The sequence below is a fragment of the Anticarsia gemmatalis genome, chromosome 8, assembly GCF_050436995.1.
Source record: "Anticarsia gemmatalis isolate Benzon Research Colony breed Stoneville strain chromosome 8, ilAntGemm2 primary, whole genome shotgun sequence".
NCBI classification, from domain to species: Eukaryota; Metazoa; Arthropoda; class Insecta; order Lepidoptera; family Erebidae; genus Anticarsia; species Anticarsia gemmatalis.
This window is the reverse complement of record NC_134752.1, coordinates 8,574,880-8,595,879: the sequence shown is the minus strand read 5'-3', so window position 1 is coordinate 8,595,879 and position 21,000 is coordinate 8,574,880. Positions and strand designations below refer to the sequence as shown.

The following is a 21,000-nucleotide window of genomic DNA, read 5'->3' as shown; positions in this document are numbered from 1 at the left end:
CACTGATCAGTGCTTCAGCATACCAGAAGAAAAGAAAGGCAGAAAGGTTCTGGAGTGGCGACCACGAACCGGGAAACGTAGTGTTGGCAGGCCCCCCACAAGATGGACCGACGACCTGGTAAGGGTTGCCGGAGTCCGATGGATGAGGGCGGCCCAGGACCGGTCCTATTGGCGCTCGATGGGGGAGGCCTTTGTCCAGCAGTGGACGATTCCCGGCTGAGATGATGATACCAGAAGAGGCTACTAGTAATATTCGGCTCCTTTCCTGACCTATGCCTGGTTATTTGTGTCTTTTAGTCCTTCAATTATGAAATAATGCAAGGTGCAGATTATGAGGACTAGGTATTGCGCGCTATGTAAACAATATAATTACCTACGTGCTACGGCTGCTACAATCTAGAACAAGTTAGACCAACAAACATTGAAACAAGCCTTAGTGTAGTCGCATAACGGTAAGAAAGGTAAAAGGCTGTAATTCAAGAGTTATTTATTTCGTCTTCGCGTCCTTAAAAATTGCTGCTATTTAATTATCTTGTTTTTATTTTAACACATTTTTACTTCTTCGATGTGTACATTAATTGGTAACTTCTAACAAGATTTTTTGTTTCTGAACGCTTAATTCTTCAAATTTAAAATGGCGGGAAAAACCGGTGAAATGAAAATATTCAGCTGGTTGTCAAAGTGCTTGTCAAGTCGACTGAGTGAAACTTGTTTACGAATGTTATCGAAATTAATGAATTGTTGTGAATTGTAACTAAATAAACATAAAAAGCTTAATATGGATGATGAAAACCAAGATGGGCCCTTTACTGTGTGGCAAATGTTCAATGCACCTACGATGGTATTGTTCAATAATTTGGAACATGCAGCCGATGGTTTGGACAGATTGCTAACTTCGATTTTGAAACTATCAGGGTAAGATTAATGCTGTTTGTTAAACTAATAGGTCTATTTTAAAACAAGATATGATATCCTTAAGTCATGGATATCAAATGTTTTATGTGTTTGATAACACCTTGTACTTACAAAAGTTTAACTAGTAATAATGATAACTGTAATAAATACGAGTATTTATGTTGATTTGGTGAAATTGCAGTGATTTCTCAGAAGTATTAGTCCCTCGACCGGGCTCTTCAAAGTATCCAGATTCATATTACAAGGCCTTCAATACCTGGCTGGTTGGGAGACTGTTCTATGTTTGGTCTGTGAAGGAGTTGAACAGGTATGTGAAGCAAAAACTTACACTAATCCAAATAAAATATAATAAATATGTTATATGTATGTGAATGAGGCAAGGGAAGTTTGTAAGGATGGTCTCTTATGAGAAGAAGGTGTGATATGTTCTATAATTGTTTACTTCTTAATGTTATAATTTCATCATTTCAGGATTCACACTACTAGTAAAGATGCACAACTAAAAATACTGAATATATTGTGCATGAATGCTGCATCATTTTACAACAAACTGCACTCAGAGTACTTCTCAGTTTTAGAAAAGCTAATTCAGTATTATAAGGAAAATCCAAGGGAACCATCCAATGAAATGTTACTAGAAAATTTCACATCAGAGCAAATTAATATTCCAAATGTACAGCTGAATTTAGAGCCTATATATGTCAATGTTAAAGATTTGAAGACATGTAAAACATTAATTGATCTAACACTACAGTTGCTTGCAGAAAGCTTAGCTACAAATTCCATTTACATCAACAAACATAAAACAGTTCATGAGAAATTGTTTCAAGAAATTTTGCACATGCTTGAACATTTCAGTATGGATGTTAAGTTGATAACATTGAAATTCTTCATAGACCTCTTGAACAACTATAATCAGATTGGTATACGTAAATTCCATAGATGTTTTCCTGATATTTTTATAGACTTCTTACACTCAGTTGAAGCAATGGTGAAAGCAACAAATGTATTTTACGAAAAAGGCGAAATTGATGATTTGTTCTTGGATAATTTTAATAAACAAATTCTAAGTTTGATGAGAATGAGTGAAGGGTACATTAATAAAACAAATGAAGATGTTCTATTGAATATAAGTGCTGTAATACTCAGGACACAGGGTAATAAAATATTCAGTAATGAATTGAAATTGGAATGTTTGTCCCTGAGTAAGAAGCTGGACTTCTCAAAAGACATAATTGATATATCTAATATGGATGCCAGTGAAATAGATATGTTAAAAGACTGTTATTGTAACCACATTTTAGATGTAATAGATACAAGTACAGACAATGATGTTGATTTGAAGGAATTTTGGTACTATCAGCAAACAATTAATGTTATTATGTCTTTAAAAACCTGTGAAGACCATAAAATAGATATATTTTTAATAAGTTATCATCTAAAGAGGTGCACTTCAGGCTTAGCGATACTTCAACATGTTTATATACAGAGTCTTAAACTACAAGATAGACCAAACATAGAATTATTACAGAAAGAAGACATTCAAACTCTATGGGGATCATTGTTGAAGATTTTAGAATGCCACAGAAGTGTTGTGATTGGTGATAGTAATTGTACTAAACTGTTCATGGATATACTTCTTAGTACAGCTGTTCTGTGTAAAAACGTAAATAGACAAGAATCTCAAAGAGTTCTTCAAATACTATGTCTACAAACTACTCCACAGTTTTCTGAACAACATTTGTCTTACAATGATACTACAAAAGGACTGATTCTAAAGTACATGATGGTTACAAAACTTATTTTGAAAACAAAAGCTAGTGATACTTGGGTTAGAATAATGTCTCATTTAATTGCTAGCCTTATTAAGAATAGATCTGTGAACATGTTTAAAGAAGTAAGTATAAATTTCATGTCTTTTTTATTACTTACCTATTTTTTTTTATAAATTTTTATTTAGGGGTTTCTATCCTATGTTTGCTAACCCCATAGTTACTTACCTGAACTTATTTATTATTACTTAATATTATTGGATACTTACACTAAATTAAGTTCTATTACCTGATATAACACGAGAATTGGGACAAACATGCATTTTACCTTGTATTGCTTGACGTTTCCGCCATTGCAGTTAACATAGACCGACTAGCAGTCTATTCTTTTGAGGGTAGTTGAATAAAGTAAAAAAATCTGTATACTAGATGTGTAGTTTCATATATTTGTGTACAATACATTTCTAATGAATTAATAATGTTTCAGGTGATACCATTGTGTCCACTACTTCTACCGAACAAAATATACTCAGCAAGTAAACTAATAGGAGACTTGCTAATGCCAGCGTTTCTGACAAAAGACTCCACCATACAGAAAGAAGTGGCTAGGGCTGTATCAGCTTTAGCTTGTATGTCACTGGGATCATTTGAAATAAGTCTTAACAAACCAAAAGATGGCTATGGATACTCAATATTTTCTAATAATAGTATACAAATACTCTTAGTCTGTTCTAAATGTCACAATTTGAAGAATATTGAGAGCCCTGAACAGTTCATAAATAAACACAGTATTGAAATTCTCTCGGAAAGTAACTCTTACACTCCAAGTCAACATTCCACTTTGAATAGTCTTAAAAATCTATTTGCGAAGTTCTTAAATCATAAACAGTATTCAGATTTGGAGAATAGTGAGTACTGGAATCTATTTGGGAGACTCTGCAATCATTACTATGTGCCTAACTTTGGAGTTTCTATGGATATTGTAAATGAAGATAATGCTAAACATGTTTTGAAGATATTTAGGTCTACTATTGAGGATGATTCGGTGAGTGTTATAAGACATTTTTACTATACTTTTTAATACACCTATTAACGTGTGCCTGAGTAATAGTAAGCCAAATCTGAAGGAGAGCGCCTGAGTAACATCCCCGATACCTACACTCTACTCCAACGCCTTTCGCTTCATGTTTCGCGCAGCGGCTTGTTCCTATATAACGCTTACTATACATTTCGAAACTTACCTATTTTTCATTATTTTATTAATTTGTTTTACAGGTAGATGAAGAATCAGAATCTCAGAGAAACGCAGCATTTGGTTTATGTGTAAATGTACTAGTAAAGTCCACCAGAATAAGTTTAGAAAACAATGATCACACACATCAGACTAACACACTGAATCTCATCGCGGACTTTGGATTATGTTCTAACAGAAATGTCATTTTACCAGCAACCAAGCTCTTTGTCTATTTTATCATGCATCCATTATGTACTCTTGGACCAAAAGCTGTTGTTAGTCTAAGAGATGTCTGCGAATTCCATGGGTATACCCCTAACCAAGTGTACCACAGATACAAGAAAGATTACAACAAGCTCTTTGTAGAATGTAGTTTGTACAGTGGGAAGGAATTTGCAATAGCCCTTCTAAAAGTTGTTAGGGCTTTCGGCTTTGTTGGATACAGAGACTTTATTTCTAAAGACGTACATCACTTTCTACCTTACTTAATGCCGTATTCTGTTACGATAAGAGAAGTTCCTTCTATGATTGAGGAGATAGCCTCTCTAGTACAATGTTCTGTGTCTGACTTTCTGATAGAAAGGTTCCCTCACATCTACGTTCATGTGTACTTGAACGAATCTAAAGAAATTGGGAAGAAATGCTATGATATTATCGAGAGGTTAACAAAGACATCTGTATTGAACTTGATAAAAAGACATTTTAGAGTTATACTGACGGAATTCCTTCTTCAATATTGCTGTGATTCGGAAAAAGTGTTAAACGCTTGTAGGTATCTGGCTTGCCATGATCCTGATATATCGACCCCAACTGGAAGCATGAGTATGAGCACTTCACAAATAGCCGATTTCTTGAACCCGAAATTTTTGGGGGTACTTGCATATTTTGACTACAAACTAGTGAACGCGAAGGTAGCATTGTCAGTAAAACGTAAAGCGTTGAAAAGCTTTCCAGATATAATGCAACTCATGGGAGTAAAGTACCTAACTCCTTTACGGTTCAAAGTGCTAGCTACTCTAAGATCAGCCCTTCCATTAGCAAAAGAATTCCCGAAGATTTTGGCAGATGCGTGGGGCGCGTTCATTCATAATATAGACACTATGTTCTTAGGACCACTGTTGTCGAACTTAGCAGTCTCACTTTTACAACAATTGGAGCATGCTCCTCAAGAAATCAATAAAATATTCCATTATCTCGTTTTAAACAATGAGAATTTACTAAGTTCCCATATTTCTGACCTTTTCTTTTTGGAAGATACGAAGATTTCTGAGAAAATAAAATTGGTTATCAAGAGACATGTAAAGAGGACCCAGCCTGATGGATTTTTGGACAAAATAAAGTGGTATTTGCAACATCTGAATCATGATATACCAAGTATAAAAGCGTTTGCGTTTTCTCATTTGGATAAGCTGCTGAAAAGTAATAGAAGCGAGATTCATAAAGCGATATTTGGTGGTAAAAATATTGATCCTGTTATTGTGGAACTTATCGACTCTCTACTTTTGGGTAAGAATCTTAACATTTGTTTCTTTAGCAAGCAATATTAATCAGTGTTAGAAAATCAGTGTTCGTTTCGTAATATTTAGCAGACAATTTTAATATGATAATACAGCTTAGCGCCAAAACGACACTGGGAGTGAAATGTTATATCTCGGCGACCCAAACTGCCACCAAAGCAGAGCTCACACCTAGCCATTTTATCGTGTCTTTTCAGGTTGTAAGGACTCTGATACTCAAGTGAGTCTGTCAAGCGGTGCGTGTCTTGGCCAACTGGGTGCTATCGAAGCCGGCCATTTACCTCGACAGTACGTGCAACCAGATCGCTCGCCGTTCGCCTTCTCCATCAGCGACGATTGCTTCGCTGCTACAGCACTTGTCGAACTTTCTAGAGCTTTCCAGTATGAAAAGGATACGATGGTATGCTTTATTTTCTACTTTCTCATTTATTTTAGTTTAATTACAGTGAGGAATGACAACTTTACATATTATTATAGCTGACCTCTCTGGGTTAACTTATGTAGCTTATAGCTTCGAAGAATAAAGTAGCTTCACCTTGCTATGTGTAAAAGATTTGATTTTTGATTTCCATTTTTTACGAACAATGGCGTAAAACGATACATATTTATTACATTTCAGAACATGGACTGCTATGCTTTAACTATTCAAGAGATATTGAAGATATATGATATTTCTCCTAGCGGTAGTAAGAAAGAAGTATGGGACAGTTTTCCTGAGCACATGCATCAAATCATGCATCCCTTGCTTAGCTCCAGGTAAATGCACAATTATACCATTTTGACATTTACTTTAAGAAAACTATTACTTTTTTAATGCTGCTTGTATTGACTGATGCACATGTTTGGCTTGATATTTTTTTTACATTGAAATTAGCGTAGCTATTCAAGGTTACCACACGATAAAACTATCGTTGCACAAGTTTATACATATTGGGATGTCTAGCTTCCACTTTTACTTGACGCAATGTCAAACAATGTTTATGTCTTAAACAATTTTCATAGGTATACATTGGCCTACCCATCACAGCCGAAGAAAGCACATCCACTTTTCGGTTCTACATATGCGACTACATTCTTGGAATGGGCTCACAAGTAAGTACCAACGACTTGTCTAAAAAATAGATATAACTTAAATGAATATTATGCTGTTACTGTTCACAATGTCTGCTTGTATCTATATAAACTTGGAGGGAAATTAATGTGCTCCTCTACATTCTTCTGCAGCTTTGCTGTGTTTTAAATTTCTCTAATATGTATCCTTATGATCGGATACTGAATAATATATCAAACGTTCCTATTTCCAGTTGGGCAGGTCAATTAATTCCACTAATAGAATCGACAAGCATCTGCGAACTCTTACGCACCGTACATCCAAGCATGCGCCGTGACGTCAGAACGTTGTTTTTGTTCCTACCCTACGTGTTACTGCACGCAGTCATGTCTAAGAACAACGCTCAGTACATACAGGAAGAGATACTGGCTGTTATTGGTATGTAGTACTTTTTTATTGGTTAAGCACGGAATAGCTAGTTAGAAGCGTGACGCATGGGGACAAGTGCACGAATTAACTGAAATATATCTTATTTTCACTGATGTTTCGTTCCGTTTGTTGATCTGCGTTATCCAACCAGGCAGAGTTACAATTTAGCGTATCTAAAATATATAGAATGATAACTTATACCTACATACATTTTTTTTTATTATGGTTGGTTTAAGTTGTATTTCTGAATAAAAAATGCCTTTATTAACTGAAATGCAAAACTATAAATGATTTGCTTGTTATTTACTGTTGCTACTTGCAACTAGATGTAATATTTATTATGCTTAATCATAGGTTTAGAAAACTTCGAAAACGAAAACGCAGTAGCAACAGAAAGGTCAAAATACAAAATGTTGCGTCATATAAGAATGACCCCCAGTATCAATTCTGTGCAGACCGAAGAAGGGAATCAGAGCAAATGTAGTAAGACTATCTACACATTGCTGGATTTCTTGAACAGATGGCTTTTGGAATGGTGTCATTCAAAGCAGAGACCTATGGAAAATGAAAATTATAAGTATGTACTTAGTTGTTTTGCTATCTTTTTAGGGACGTATAGTCAAGAAGAGACATTTTCGTAGATAATGGTACCTATGAGATAAATGGTATTATTCACTTGTTAAATAAATCCTTGAGAAGATCAGCCGGTCCCAGAACGATGGGCTTAACACATTCGGCGCCTTGTCCCGTGTCCAATAATGAGACATTGACGTCCCGAATTCTCTTTGACGAAATCTTATCGAAACCTTAGTAGCCTTCCCACTTCTTTCTTAATCTTTATCGTATGGTTAGTGGTCAACCTAGTGTCAAAGTGACTTAACGACTGTTACCGTAGTAGATAATAACCGGGACTGACTTTTTACGTGCCCTCCGAAGCACGGAGACGCCCAGTTCAAATACCACTATGCGGTCACCCATCTTCGGAATGGCCAAGGTTTGCTTAACCCACAGATCGTTTACCGACCGGTGAGCGCAACTGGCTATGCTTCCCACTTGCCGTTGCTTTATTTAAATATTTTTATCTTGATACTTCAGGGCAATATCATCATTCCTCGATAAATTCGACAAGCTAACAATAGCTCGAGGTAATTTCGTATGCGGTGAGTTAGAAAGAGCTCTACAGTACCTCGAACTGTACATGGGCGAACAAAGGAACAGGATGCAAGAACAGTTGCCGTTCTTAGCTGAAATATACGCGCTGTTAGATGAACCTGACTCCGTTGCCGGTAAGATGCTTATTGTAGTATGTAACGAATTTTGTTTACCAAATTTTCTTATTTTTGGTAATGAATAATGTCTTTTTAATTTTTTGTCTGATATGTAGGTCTGTGTCTTACCTAGCGCCATGTTCAAATACATAAATTTAATAATTCCTTGCTCTCAATGGGGGTAGAAAGAGACCACTTGCTAAGATCTCTAAAAACCACATTTGATTGATTCGATTTCAAAGAGAAAAGTTGTATTTGAATTATTTTTCTTTTGTGGTATTAAGCTCATTTTATCATATTTAATTACAGGTATCTTATCAATGAAGAGGTCGGAACCTTCACTAAAGGAGTTGATTCTAGCGCAAGTCGTAACGGGTAGATTGCAGGACGCGGCTCTCTGTTACGAACGATTAGCGCAAGAGGGACAGTTAGACAGACATAGTTTACAGGTAAGTTGTTATTGTATTTTACATTATTTGATTACTTAAAAAGTGCTATTTACCTATTTTTGTAATAAATTAAATTCTTTATCAATTTAATTTATCAATTGTAACATTTCATTCGTTAAAATTAATTCATTCTAACCAAATTAAATGAAAGGCATAGAGGTGTAACGTTAGTAGCATTATTGGATGTATTAATTAAAGTAAATTCTACGCTACTATTTTCTTCTTGCTTTTTCGAAGCAATTACATATTTAAAAAATATCGACAACTAAGACAATCGTCATTATATTCGAAACTCATCTATAATTTATTATTACGATAATTATTTGCAGGGTATGATAGACTGCTACCTAGGTCTGGACCAGCCGTTTACAGCATACAGACTGTTGAGTGAACACGAATCTGAGGATGATATGATGGAATTATCAGCTGAACCACTATGGCGCCTCGGCAGATTTGACCGACTCGATGAGTTAGCCAAGAAGCCTGTTGTAAGTTTAAATAGTTATTTTTATTTTTTCAGTGAATACCTTAAACAAATTGGATGTTTCCTTTTTGAATAATGTATCCGTTTGTCCATTTTGATATTTTAAAGTGTCACTGTAGTAAAAGGTTTAGTGTCGGTTGTCGTTTTAACAGACACAAAACAAAACTACTTATACAAGTTGAATACTGAATATCGTTTCTCATTATTCCACAATAGGCAATTTCGTCCTTTCGCTTGCTTGTTTAATGCACTGCCAATTGGATTTCCGAGATTAATAAGCATAAGGTACTTGTATGGTTCCTTAAAAAATGAGAAACGAATTTTACTAAGAATTATCCTGATTTTTAGCCACCTTCAAAAGAAAACTGGGGTCTTCTAATGGGTAGAATCCTCATCGCCTACCGAGGCCAAGACCACGACGCTTTCGTTCTATCTTGTAAAGATACGACAAGCAAACTACTAGCTCAGATGGACGGTGAGAGCAAAGGAGAGAGTGCTTTGAGGAGCGGCTACCAAAGTGTACTGGGTTTACATATCGTGACAGAGACTTGTCATGCTGAAGAGGTGATGCAAAAGTAAGTTAAATAACGACCTTGCTGCTTTAGTTTATTTTGTTTGTATGCTGCTCTTTGAATCTTAATCCACTTTTTATTTTTGGTAGTTCGGATAATACTTATTGTATTTTAATTTGTCATTACCAAAACCTCTTGGCTTGGCATGAAGCAGGGGTAATCGGAAGATCTCGAAGGAAGATCGATTTTGTTCCAATGTCATAAAATCTCAAAAATGTTGTGTGCAAATTTCATTTCGGTTTACTGAAATTTCAAAAGAAAAAAAAAATGAAAATGTATTGGCTTAAGTTCGACGTTCAAAAAGCGTTCCTTAACTAATCTTGGTGATGTATGAGACATTTCTTTTTATAAAGTGTATTTTTAATTTGCAGATTAAAAGAACTAGGCGACGGTGACCGCCAGAGTACGGAAATCTTAAAACAGCTACTAGACGAGTGGCGTCGTCGGTTATCCGTCGTACAATCTGACGTGAGAACGATCGAGCCTTTGTTGCGTCTGCGCAGAATACTATTACAACAGTCACAACAACTGTTAGAGCCTACTCACCCACTCACTGCTAATAGACTGAAGGCGTGTATCGGAGATCTTTGGCTGCAAAGTGCTAAGCATGCGAGGAAAGCTGGGATATTTCAACAGGTAAACAGCTTTTTGGCATTTTTAATATTCTTGTTTGGTATAGTTCTGCATGCGGGACAATATAATGCTGTAACCCAACCATTGTCTAGATTGAATAGTAAAGAAAACGTTGCGCGTATTATTATACATTTCCGTAATAAAAAACAAAGTCTTCTTCAAATAGTTAAAATAAAAAAAACCTTATGATTGCACTTCTAAGATGAAGGTCACAGGTTTAGTTTGTTATAATTTGGATGTGGTCATTAATAAAAATAAGGCACCAATTTAAAATAAGATGTGTGTAATTGTGTACTGAATCTTAAGTATGACATATTCCTCATAATTAATATACTACAAAATAAATGATTTCGTTATGTAATGTAGTTCGTAAAATTATTCGTTTCTATTTTTAGTCATACATGTACATATTGAACGCGGAGGAATACCAGCCTGAAGAGTTGTTCATAGAGAAGTCTAAGATGTACTGGGCGCGCGGTCAACACGAACAAGCGTTCACTACGCTACGTAGAGGATTAGATGATACTTATCCTATGTTGGAACAACTTAATAACGAACAGAGGTGAGTAATTTTATGGTTTCATAGATTTTGAACGTTGTTTTCTGTTCACTGGTGAACTAATTCTTCTCCCTCGGACTTGCATTCCCTCCCTTCGTTCGACTATTATTTCAATTCATTCGATTTTTATTCAAATTAACCTCTAGATTTAAACAAGCCATATTTACGACACTACCGACTTCAAACAGACTTTCTAGTCATAAGAATGCTATAATATAGTTACCAAATAATAATGAATGTAGTGTTATTTCTAAATGTTGATTTCAGAAAAATATGTGCTAAAGCAAAATTACTAATAGCTAAGTACAACGACGAGACAACGAATGTAGACGTGGACGTCAATATTGGATATTATAAAGAAGCCGTCGATGTGTTCAAACAGTGGGAGAAGAGTTTGGTAAGAAAATCTCAGTTGTACTCAGAGTTAAAAAAAACAGTTTTTGGAACTAAAGTTAGCTAAAAATTTACAGCTTATTAGATGCTTGATTATTCATCTTTGCACCTTAACTGCACTGATTGCCTGGTAACATGGATTTGTCACGTTGAGCACTTCGGCTCGCTAATTGCACATTTAGGAGGTAGTCCTAATTTTCCATCGTATTTAAATTGCATAGTAGCTATCAGAAGAAATTGCAGTCATTTTAAAACAACTTGGTAGAGCTTGGCTCTTCATTGCTGGCCACGATTATGATAATATGTGCAGTGTACATTACGTTAATACTTAAAGCCGAAAAACTATTTTACCCGAATCAAATTCACTTTCTAACTCAGCATTGTATACTAACTTGAAGATATTTTGCTAACTTTTTATACTTATCCAGGTATGTTTAGGAGCGTACTACGAGAAAGTAAGTAGTGGCGAAGGTACGAGTACGGGCGCGATGTGGTCGCGACGTCTGTACGCGCTCAACAGCTACGGGAAAGCGTTGCAGTACGGACACAAATATCTATACCAGAGCATGCCGAGGATGCTGTCTATATGGTAGGTTTTATCACTTTTATCTCGAAAATGTTTGTGAAAACAATGTGTTGAAAGCTAAGATTAAAGTTTAAGCTTAGTTATAACACTAAGTTACTAAGTTCAGAGTGTTTTTGTACTAAGTGCTTTTTTTTTTTGGAAAGAACCGTAACCAATTTCTATTAGCTAAATATTATCTAATTGTGTGATAGAAATAACAGTTTGTATACATTCTTCTATTTAAACTAGTCTTGCGTTTGTATGTTCTTGATCTTATTAAATAATAATTAACTCAATTAATATGCATTTTAGGTTGGATGTAGAAGTGACGTCATCTGACACCAGTGCACACTCCGTGCTCGCCCAAATGACGGAAATCATCAAAACGTACTCCGAGAGACTCCCTCTATACCTCTACCTGACGGCTTTCTCACAAATTATATCCAGAATATGTCATCCTGTTAAAGAGGTAAGCGAATAAGAAAGACCATCACACGTTACATTAAAATTGTGTATTTATATACGGACAAATATAATCGCAACCTCCCTCATTTATAAAAATATTATGTGAAGTAGTTGTATATTTGTGCGGTTACGGAGATATAATCAGAAACGTGCACATATTGAAAAAAAAATCATAAGCGTTTGTGTCAAAAAATGTGAAAAAGATTTTCCGTAAAAATATTAAACAATACAAAAACGCTTTGCAATTGCAGGCTGGAGACTGACCAGATAATAAGCTCGTTACATAATTTCGTAATTTCTTATAGCCACTAACTTCCAAACCGGCCTTTCTTCACAGGTATACCTGCAACTAAAAGCAATAATCGTCAAACTTATACTAGCCTACCCTCAACACACACTATGGAACATGATGTGCGTGATCAAGTCCAGCTATGCTCAGCGTATCAAGCGCTGTGCCGATGTGTTCACGGACCCGCGACTTAAGGAACCACGCATGCTGAAGTTAGTCAGTGATTTTACGCAGCTGGCTGAGAAATTGATTGAGCTTTGTAATAAACCTATTGGAGGAAGTTCTATGGTGAGTTTGAAATGATTGTAGTTCATTCTCATAGATAGCTTTTATAATAGAATTTGAGTCTTGTGTTGTCGTGATCTAACCTTGGATTGCTTGACGTTTCGGCGCAGGTAACACGTTAATTCCTGTATTTTATTATAAACATGCCAGTTTTGTAGTTATAATTGTGTAGTCGTCCTTTAGAAAATCACAAAAAAACAACGAGGCCTTGAGTAGATAGTTCAAATAAGTATATTTAAGTTTGACAAATATTTTGTACTTGTTCATGTACTGTATTCATTCAAGAACTAGTAAATATTATCTATAAATAATCTGCTTAATGGATTATACCTTAGAAGTTCCGCGTAGCAACATATACAAACATAAATAGCTTTTGTAAATATTGACTTAAGAGTACATACTTAAGACAAACCGCAAACCCGTGTAAAATATTATTTTTAGACGGCGAGTTGATAAACCATACAAAGAATTAACGAGAATATTTTTCCTTATTAGATGAGCAGATGTTTACATAACAAATAGACTGCACAAAGTATACATCACACCAGACACCCGGTCACATGATACTCATTAACACGGAGATAATAAAACGTGAAGAATACATAGATTATAGCATAAATCAATAGATATAGATTTTTTTTGCATCTTATTATAATATATTATATGTTATTTTTTGGCAGATTTCTCCATCTATATCTAAAAATAAATAATTTTAACCTTTCAATCTCTGATTGCTGGGCAAGGGTTTCCCCCCCGTAAAGAGGGAGGGTTTAGGCCTTGAGTCCACCATGCTGGCTAATTGCGAGTTGGGGGGACCATCACGTTAGCATATTGGCATATACCTACCTGATTTTTTATTTTCCTTTTGCCAGTATCTATATGCATAAGTTGACTAAAAGATCAAAGTTATTCCTTGAATATTATCCTCATATTAAAACTTTCCTTATGATAGTGCAAATGATTAAGTTTAAAAATATCCTTCTTTTTATTTAGGTAATACTAGTTGTGCTGTTTTTTTTATAAAGAAATATGTCGAATCTATTTCCATATAATAAAATGTATACTTATATACCTACTAAAGCTGGTATACAGAATGTGTATATTTAGGTGCATTTGTTTCTATTTTTATTTTGAAGTTTATTCGATTTGTTTGATTAATAAGTCTATTAACTTATTATATAATTAAATTGCGATTTGAAAACCTGTTTCTTTTTATATTCTGTCGGTAAAACGGTCATATTTTTCCTCTAAGTACTTCTACACTCTCGGCTGCTTTTACGTTTACTTTTTTTATTCAAATCTGCACGACCTTTACGCAAAACTTAAGTAGAATCTTTTTTATCTTTTATAGTTTGAATTAGTTATCCTTATGCGTAAAAAACTACTTAATCCTTACGTAAAATGGTATTTTATTTTCGTAATAAAAAATATGTTATTTTATTTCTAGACAACTACGGTATCAGCATTAGTCCGTACATTACCTCGTATGCTCGCCGGAGACGGCTTCAGCCACATAATGATGCCGTTCCAAGAGTTCTGTAAGATCGTGTTACCATCCAAGGCGGCGCGACAAGAACGCATCGACTTCAACATTCCCACTGAACCGCCGGTGTACATTGCAGGCATCGAAGAACACATTAGTATATTACCTTCTTTGCAGAAGCCGAGAAAAGTTACTCTAAAAGGTATTGTTTCGTGAAATATTATAATTCCTGTAATTAGTCTTCTTAATTGATCAATAGGAAAAATACTAAGATTGTTTATGGTATAGCGACACTAGCGGCCATATGCAATTCCGCAATATTTTTTTATTAATGTTCAAAAGTATTAAGATTTAACTGTACGTTTGGTGCAGTGGATTACGTGGTCACCTCGCTGCAATAACCGTAACGCCGCGTGTGGTGTTCAAATATAAAGAGCTCTTATGGCAGTAGTAAGTTATTCAGACGGACCAAAACAAAACTTAACTTCATCCGTAGGTGAAATATCCATCCCATTTTTCTTACTCATTGAAACAGTTGAAGATTCGGGCTCAGATATGGGCTATATTTATTCCTTGAAAAATCTTATAATGCAAGCGGCGCTATTTTATCTAGTAAGACTATAATGAAATATAAAATAAACAACTCATTTAATAAATATGAGTTTATTATGGTAATCTGTTGTTATGTACAATACCTCGCTTAGTAATAAGCAAACATACAAAATGTTTGTTGAATTTATCACACATTTGCTGACCCGCGCAACTTCGCTTGCGTCACATAAGAGAGAATGGGTCAAAATTTTCCCCGTTTTTGTAACACTTTTTGCTGCTGCTCTGCTCCTTCAGCCTTCCTCGATAAATGGGTTATCAAACACTGAAAGATTTTTTCAAATCGGACCATTAGTTCCTGAGATTAGCGCGTTCAAACAAACAAACTCTTCAGCTTTATAATATTAGTATAGATGGTATATAGACTCATTAGCACGTCTATTATACAAATATACACTATTTAGTAAACAATGTACCTACATAATACATTTTGACTTTATTTACGTGATTTTAAAACAATATTTCTTTGAAATTCTCGCAACAAAGTCACGTGTTGCAACACTTAAAGCAAATTTTTGAGTGGGTTTCCTTTTAAGTTGAGGAAGGTAAATGAAAAGGTTTCTTTTCCACGTGCCTTTTATTTTCGACGTTTTGTTTATTTTAAGAAGTTTAGTCGGTGGTTCTTACAAAACAGACAGAGTTTTTCTTCCAGATTATTCATTAAAGTCTTTATTATTTTTATTAGTCGTAAAAGGTCTTAAGTTGTTTTAATACAGTAGTCAGTTGAAATATAGCTAGGTCTTTACTATTTCCATTAGTCGTAAAAGGTCTCAAGTCATTTTAATACAGTGGTCGGAAAGGGTTAGGCCCTTTCCAAGATATAAAATGTCTTGATTTATTGCTTATAAATGATACAAGTAATGTAAGTTAAATATAGTAGGCCTTAACTTCCGTGATATTATGATGTAAGTAATTTACGTCTCAAATCAAAAAATCACTATTCCACCGAAATTGTCTTTATTTCATACTTAATGGGTCATTAATGTTCTAGGTTCTGACGGCAAATCCTACATAATAATGCTGAAACCTCGCGACGATCTTCGCAAAGACTATCGCTTGATGGAATTCAATGGAGTCGTGAACAGATTCCTTCAAGATGCACCGGAGACAAGGCGTCGAAGACTGTATATACGAACGTATAGCGTCCTACCATTGAATGAGGAGTGCGGGCTGATAGAATGGGTGCCCAATCTAGTCGGCCTGAGGCCAGTGTTGATGCATATCTATAAACAAAAAGGTAAGTCTGTTGAATACTTATGTAGTTTAGTAAGTGGTAGTAACGCATCAAAGCTGAATGTCTGGTGTTGAAACTGCATTATCTAAATGTGTTGATAGCCGCTGATGGATATTTAAATTACACTTATAATAGTGCACGTAAGTAGTGCGTGCACGAACGTATACGTAAAAATAGCTTGCCCAAACGGGTACACGGCTGTACAAATGGCTTTCTTAGTGACGTCTTACTGTCATTCTGAGTATATTTGTATTGATTGTTTTATCAGTACAACTAATGTCCTTTGCAGGAATTCATACAAGTAACAGAGAGTTGAAAGAAATGATGTGCTCGAGTAAAGACCCTGTTGAAAAGAAAAGACGTATATTCGAAGAACAGCTGCTGCCGAGACATCCACCCATCTTCCAGGAGTGGTTCCGAAGAGTTTTCTCTGACCCATACGGATGGTAAATAAAGCAATCCCTATGCAAATCTTCATGTTTAGTTATTTTTAATTTTCTATACTTATTTATTCACTTAAAAACCAGTTAGGCTCTAAATACCGTCTAACTTTCTGGTTGGCTCATTTTCCCTTGAATGAACAAGTTTGGTGAATTTATTGTTTCATATAAACTTTTGATTTGACAGGTATCAAGCAAGATCGGCGTATATAAGAACTACTGCAGTTATGTCAATGGTTGGATATATTTTAGGTAAGCTTCTTATGTGTCGGGAATACTCCATTGTTTAAAGGCAATAAAGTCACCCTGCTGCTGCGTTATACACCTATTGTTATAAGCACTATCATTATACAATACATGCTGAAAAGAAAGCCTTGGAATCGAATAGGAGACGCTGGTTTTGAACTTAAACGCTTACAAACTTAAAATTGATACCTGTTTCATTGTGTAATAAATGTAAAACAAATCTTTACCTTAGGTCTAGGAGACAGACACGGCGAGAACATATCGTTTGACTCGACAAACGGCGACACGGTGCACGTTGACTTCAACTGCTTATTCAATAAGGGCGAGTCCTTCGAGTGGCCCGAGCGGGTGCCTTTCCGTCTCACGAATAACATGGAAGCTGCTATGGGACCGTTGAAACATGATGGCATGTTCAGGTATGTAACACCAAGAAAAAATATTATAATCGAGGAACTGTATATGGGAAGATTTAAATCCATCGATACATATCCTTTAACTGACGACACCTATATCACAAGTCTCTGCAGCCGGTACTGTCGAGTATCAAGAGTTTGACATTTAAAATGTACTGTCGTAATAGTTCCTTCGGAGCCCGCTAGGGACGCTGATCAGTTTTTGCATGCAACATTTTTCAATAGCTAGCCGGTCGTCGGTAGTCGATAGTCGATAGTGGTAGAGAATCGAGCTACTGAGTTATCATCTTCTACCAGATGGATCGATGGTGAGAAGCCCTTCGGCTTAGCTCGGTAGTCACAGGGTTTGGTTACATGTAGGTAGTAAAATGGTTGAGATTCGAGCCCATCATAGCTCTAACTTGACTTAACATGAGGTAAAGAACTTAAAATATGTTTTATGGCATTTTAATGGAGTTATGAATATCTAATTTGACTCAATATGATCTTTGTACTATTTGACGGCTTCTGCCAGATTTTTCTTTTTTTCCTGTTCATCTTTATTAATAACAAACTCACTGACGTCTACAATAGGCTATGATCTACTCTATCTCCTCAAAATTATAATTTCCTTATTTGTTTATCAACAATTTCTTGAGAATTCAGTTATCTATATCATTGTCAGACTAAACAATTCATCTATATTTAAAACTATTGATAAGCAGGTGACCTTTGGTATTATCTAAGGTCAATGCAAGTTTTTTTGGTTACCTACTTTATATTTTATGTTTTCTAACTAATTAATATCATATAAATACATTATCTTCTGAATAAAGGCGGAACAAAGAATAGTTAATGTTTATATTTATATTATTTTTTACATTACACGTGTATTTAAAAAAACTATCACGTATATATAATGATAACTTGGAATATCGATTGAGACATGCGTAACTCTCAATGGTGAATGAACGGCCTTCGGGCGGTTTAAACGACTTGTGGTTGACTATTTACACTATATATAGAAGATGTAAATATATCTTTTGTTGCTAAGTAACTAATCTATGAAAGATAATTGGTTATGAAGACCGCAAATCTGTTGACTAGCATGATATGTAACTTAGTTAGGAATCTAAGGTATTACTTTCTAGACCAAAAAATGGTTGATCAATGGTATCGATTGGTGGTAAAATTCATAAGATCGATTTACTACAATTTCACTTTCCACCAACCTATCAATAGGAAATTGATCGAGTCTTAGCCCCCTTAGGCCCTAGCGGTTATCCGCGGGAGCGGCTAGCCGCGCGGTTACAGTTTAATATGCAACCGCCTCAAAATTCATAGAGGCTAATCGCGTAAAATCATATTCGGTTGCATATCAAACTGTAAAAGCGTTTTGCCGCGCGGCTAGCCGGTCCTGCGGTTAACCGTTTGTGCGTAAGGTGGCTTAGTCTGACTGTACGTCGTAACAAAAAATACACATAATAAAATACTATAATAGAAATATTTGCCAAAAAAGTACAAAAGAAGATCACATGCTCTTATTGTGCTTCCAAAAATAGAGCTTGAGTAATTCCCCGTTTTTTGTCCAATTTGTCGACAATATTTGACAAAACAATTAGGAAAATCCACTCGCGTTAAAATCCCCTATACCGTTCGTATGATGACACGTTTTTATAACAGTTCGTTACAGTTGTTGGTTCAAATAATTGTGGGTTTGTCTAAGTACTATGCAATTGTTACCGTTTATCACTATGTCCTTTGAGTACAATGGCATAGCACGCTAGAAAAAACCGTCTCATAGTAATGAAATAAAAAATCTATTTGGAGTCTGGTTTCGATATGAACCATTATTCATCTTTGGGTTAGCTAAATCGACTTTTTTATTTAATCAAAAAGCTTTAATAGCTTTAGCTTTTCGTTTTAAAAAAATAAAATTCGTAGTAACACTTCAAATAAGGAAACTATTTTTCAACCTTCAATCGTCCGAAATGTTAACTTGTAAGTATTTTGATAAATACATTGCCCTACCCGGGGATCTACACCGATACCTCGTAATCAGCAGCCGTATACGTTACTCTCCAAACCATAATAATATAAGCAGTTTGTTTTTTCGTTGTAACTTAATTTTATTTTTCTAGGAAAAGTTGTGAAGCAGTAATGCGTGCACTTCGAGCGCAGACAGCGGCGCTGATGTCTGTGATTGGTCCGTTTGTATACGATCCCTTAGTGTCGTGGGGGCGAGTGCGCCCCGTCGACTGCGGGGAACGGACCAACGAACAAGCGCTGCAACATTTACAGCATATTAAACAACGACTTAATGGCATGGTAAGATTCATAATAATGTCTTTATTATGTACTAATTTATATAAAAAAATATATAGTTCGTAGGTCTTAGTAGGTTCGTAGGTACGTCTTTTAGTTACCGAAGAAAGTGTACGAATCATAACTGATGCCACCTAAATTAGCTGAAACAGATGTAGATAGTCCAATTCTGGTGGTAGGGCTTATATTGTGGTGCTCTCGGCAGTCATAATAATGAAAGCTTTCGCATTGCGTGACTGTTATCCGGTGTAGTCTATGCCGCAACGTCAAGTAATCCTAGTAAACATAATTGATAGCGTAAAATATCGTAAAATACAAAGATCATATCTTTAGCAATAAACAAGCATCTTTTTACTGATTTTGTCATTCCACATCAAGTCACATCATTCTGAAATTTTGGTATTTGATTTGATTTTAATGAGACTTTCTAGATTAAAATTTAAAATGACTGGGTTCGGAGCTATTTGATATTCGATATTTGATATTTAGGTGTTAAAATAGACAAACATAGATCTATATTAATTCAATATTGTTATTTACAGGTGAGAACGAAAAACAAGCAGTTATCACTATCACTGTCTCCTGAAGGTCAGGTGGAGCATCTAATCGTGGAGGCTACAAGCATACACAACTTATGTCAAATGTATATTGGATGGGGACCGTTTTTATAAAGCTATAAGTTAGGCACCATATTACATACGTTCACATAAAACCTGTTGGTACTAAGATGACGGCCTCCATAGAGCAATGGTTAAGTTATGGTCGTGGGTTCGTATCTCACACGGAATAAATATTAGTGTGATCTACAGATAGCTGTTTCGGATCTGGTTGTACTTTGTGTCCGTTTATATTTGTAAAAGTCCCTGAGACAACTATTTTTGTTAAAAAATAAAATAAAAACATATATCAAATCTTCGCCTTCTTCGTTAAAAAAGCATATAATAATATTTGTTCCTTGACCATAAAACTTCCTAACAGCTATATTGAAATGCCTTAAGGCTTTGCGGCTGATTTGTTGTAACCAAACTTAATAACACACTTATGTGCCTCAATACTGTGATTGTAGAAAAAAACTAAGAATAAGTATTAGTTAATATTGTTAACAGTGTTACTAGTTGTAAGTTTAAGAAATAAAGTTTTTATAAATATGTTTTTTATAATAAGCTTTTTTTTTCTTTTCCCTCAAGACAAATCTATACTAATATTATAAAATTGTAGAGTTTGTTTGTTTGTTTGAACGCGCAAATCTCATGAACTGATGGTGCGAATTGAAAAATTATTTTACTGTTGGATCCTCTGTTGATTGAGGAGGGCTATAAGACTATACAACGTTACGCTACGCAAACATTAGGAGCGGAGTAGCAAGGAAAAGACGGGTTTCAAAAACGGAA

General features: G+C 35.3%; 1 protein-coding gene across 1 annotated transcript; it reads left to right on the top strand.

Annotated features, from left to right (window-relative positions):
• The first annotated feature begins 703 nt into the window (after positions 1-703).
• LOC142974961 (serine/threonine-protein kinase ATR-like) lies at positions 704-20,772 on the top strand. Its single transcript, XM_076117540.1, has 27 exons — positions 704-915; positions 1,097-1,222; positions 1,387-2,812; positions 3,175-3,732; positions 3,963-5,427; positions 5,636-5,838; positions 6,058-6,194; positions 6,441-6,530; positions 6,743-6,927; positions 7,273-7,495; positions 8,014-8,204; positions 8,496-8,635; positions 8,965-9,123; positions 9,468-9,694; positions 10,063-10,327; positions 10,720-10,886; positions 11,151-11,280; positions 11,705-11,865; positions 12,154-12,310; positions 12,644-12,883; positions 14,328-14,565; positions 15,964-16,209; positions 16,496-16,652; positions 16,834-16,898; positions 17,125-17,308; positions 19,426-19,612; positions 20,152-20,772. The coding sequence occupies exons 1-27, from the start codon at positions 779-781 to the stop codon at positions 20,278-20,280; spliced, it is 7,593 nt and encodes a 2,530-aa protein (XP_075973655.1). The 5' UTR covers positions 704-778; the 3' UTR covers positions 20,281-20,772.
• The last annotated feature ends 228 nt before the right edge of the window (positions 20,773-21,000 follow it).

Excerpts from the sequence above, each read along its gene's own strand:
- LOC142974961 (XM_076117540.1), top strand. The coding sequence starts at position 779 with ATGGATGATGAAAACCAAGATGGGCCCTTTACTGTGTGGCAAATGTTC. Across the intron at positions 3,733-3,962 it reads CTACTATTGAGGATGATTCG|GTAGATGAAGAATCAGAATC; the intron begins GTGAGTGTTATA and ends TTTGTTTTACAG. Across the intron at positions 14,566-15,963 it reads GAGAAAAGTTACTCTAAAAG|GTTCTGACGGCAAATCCTAC; the intron begins GTATTGTTTCGT and ends TTAATGTTCTAG.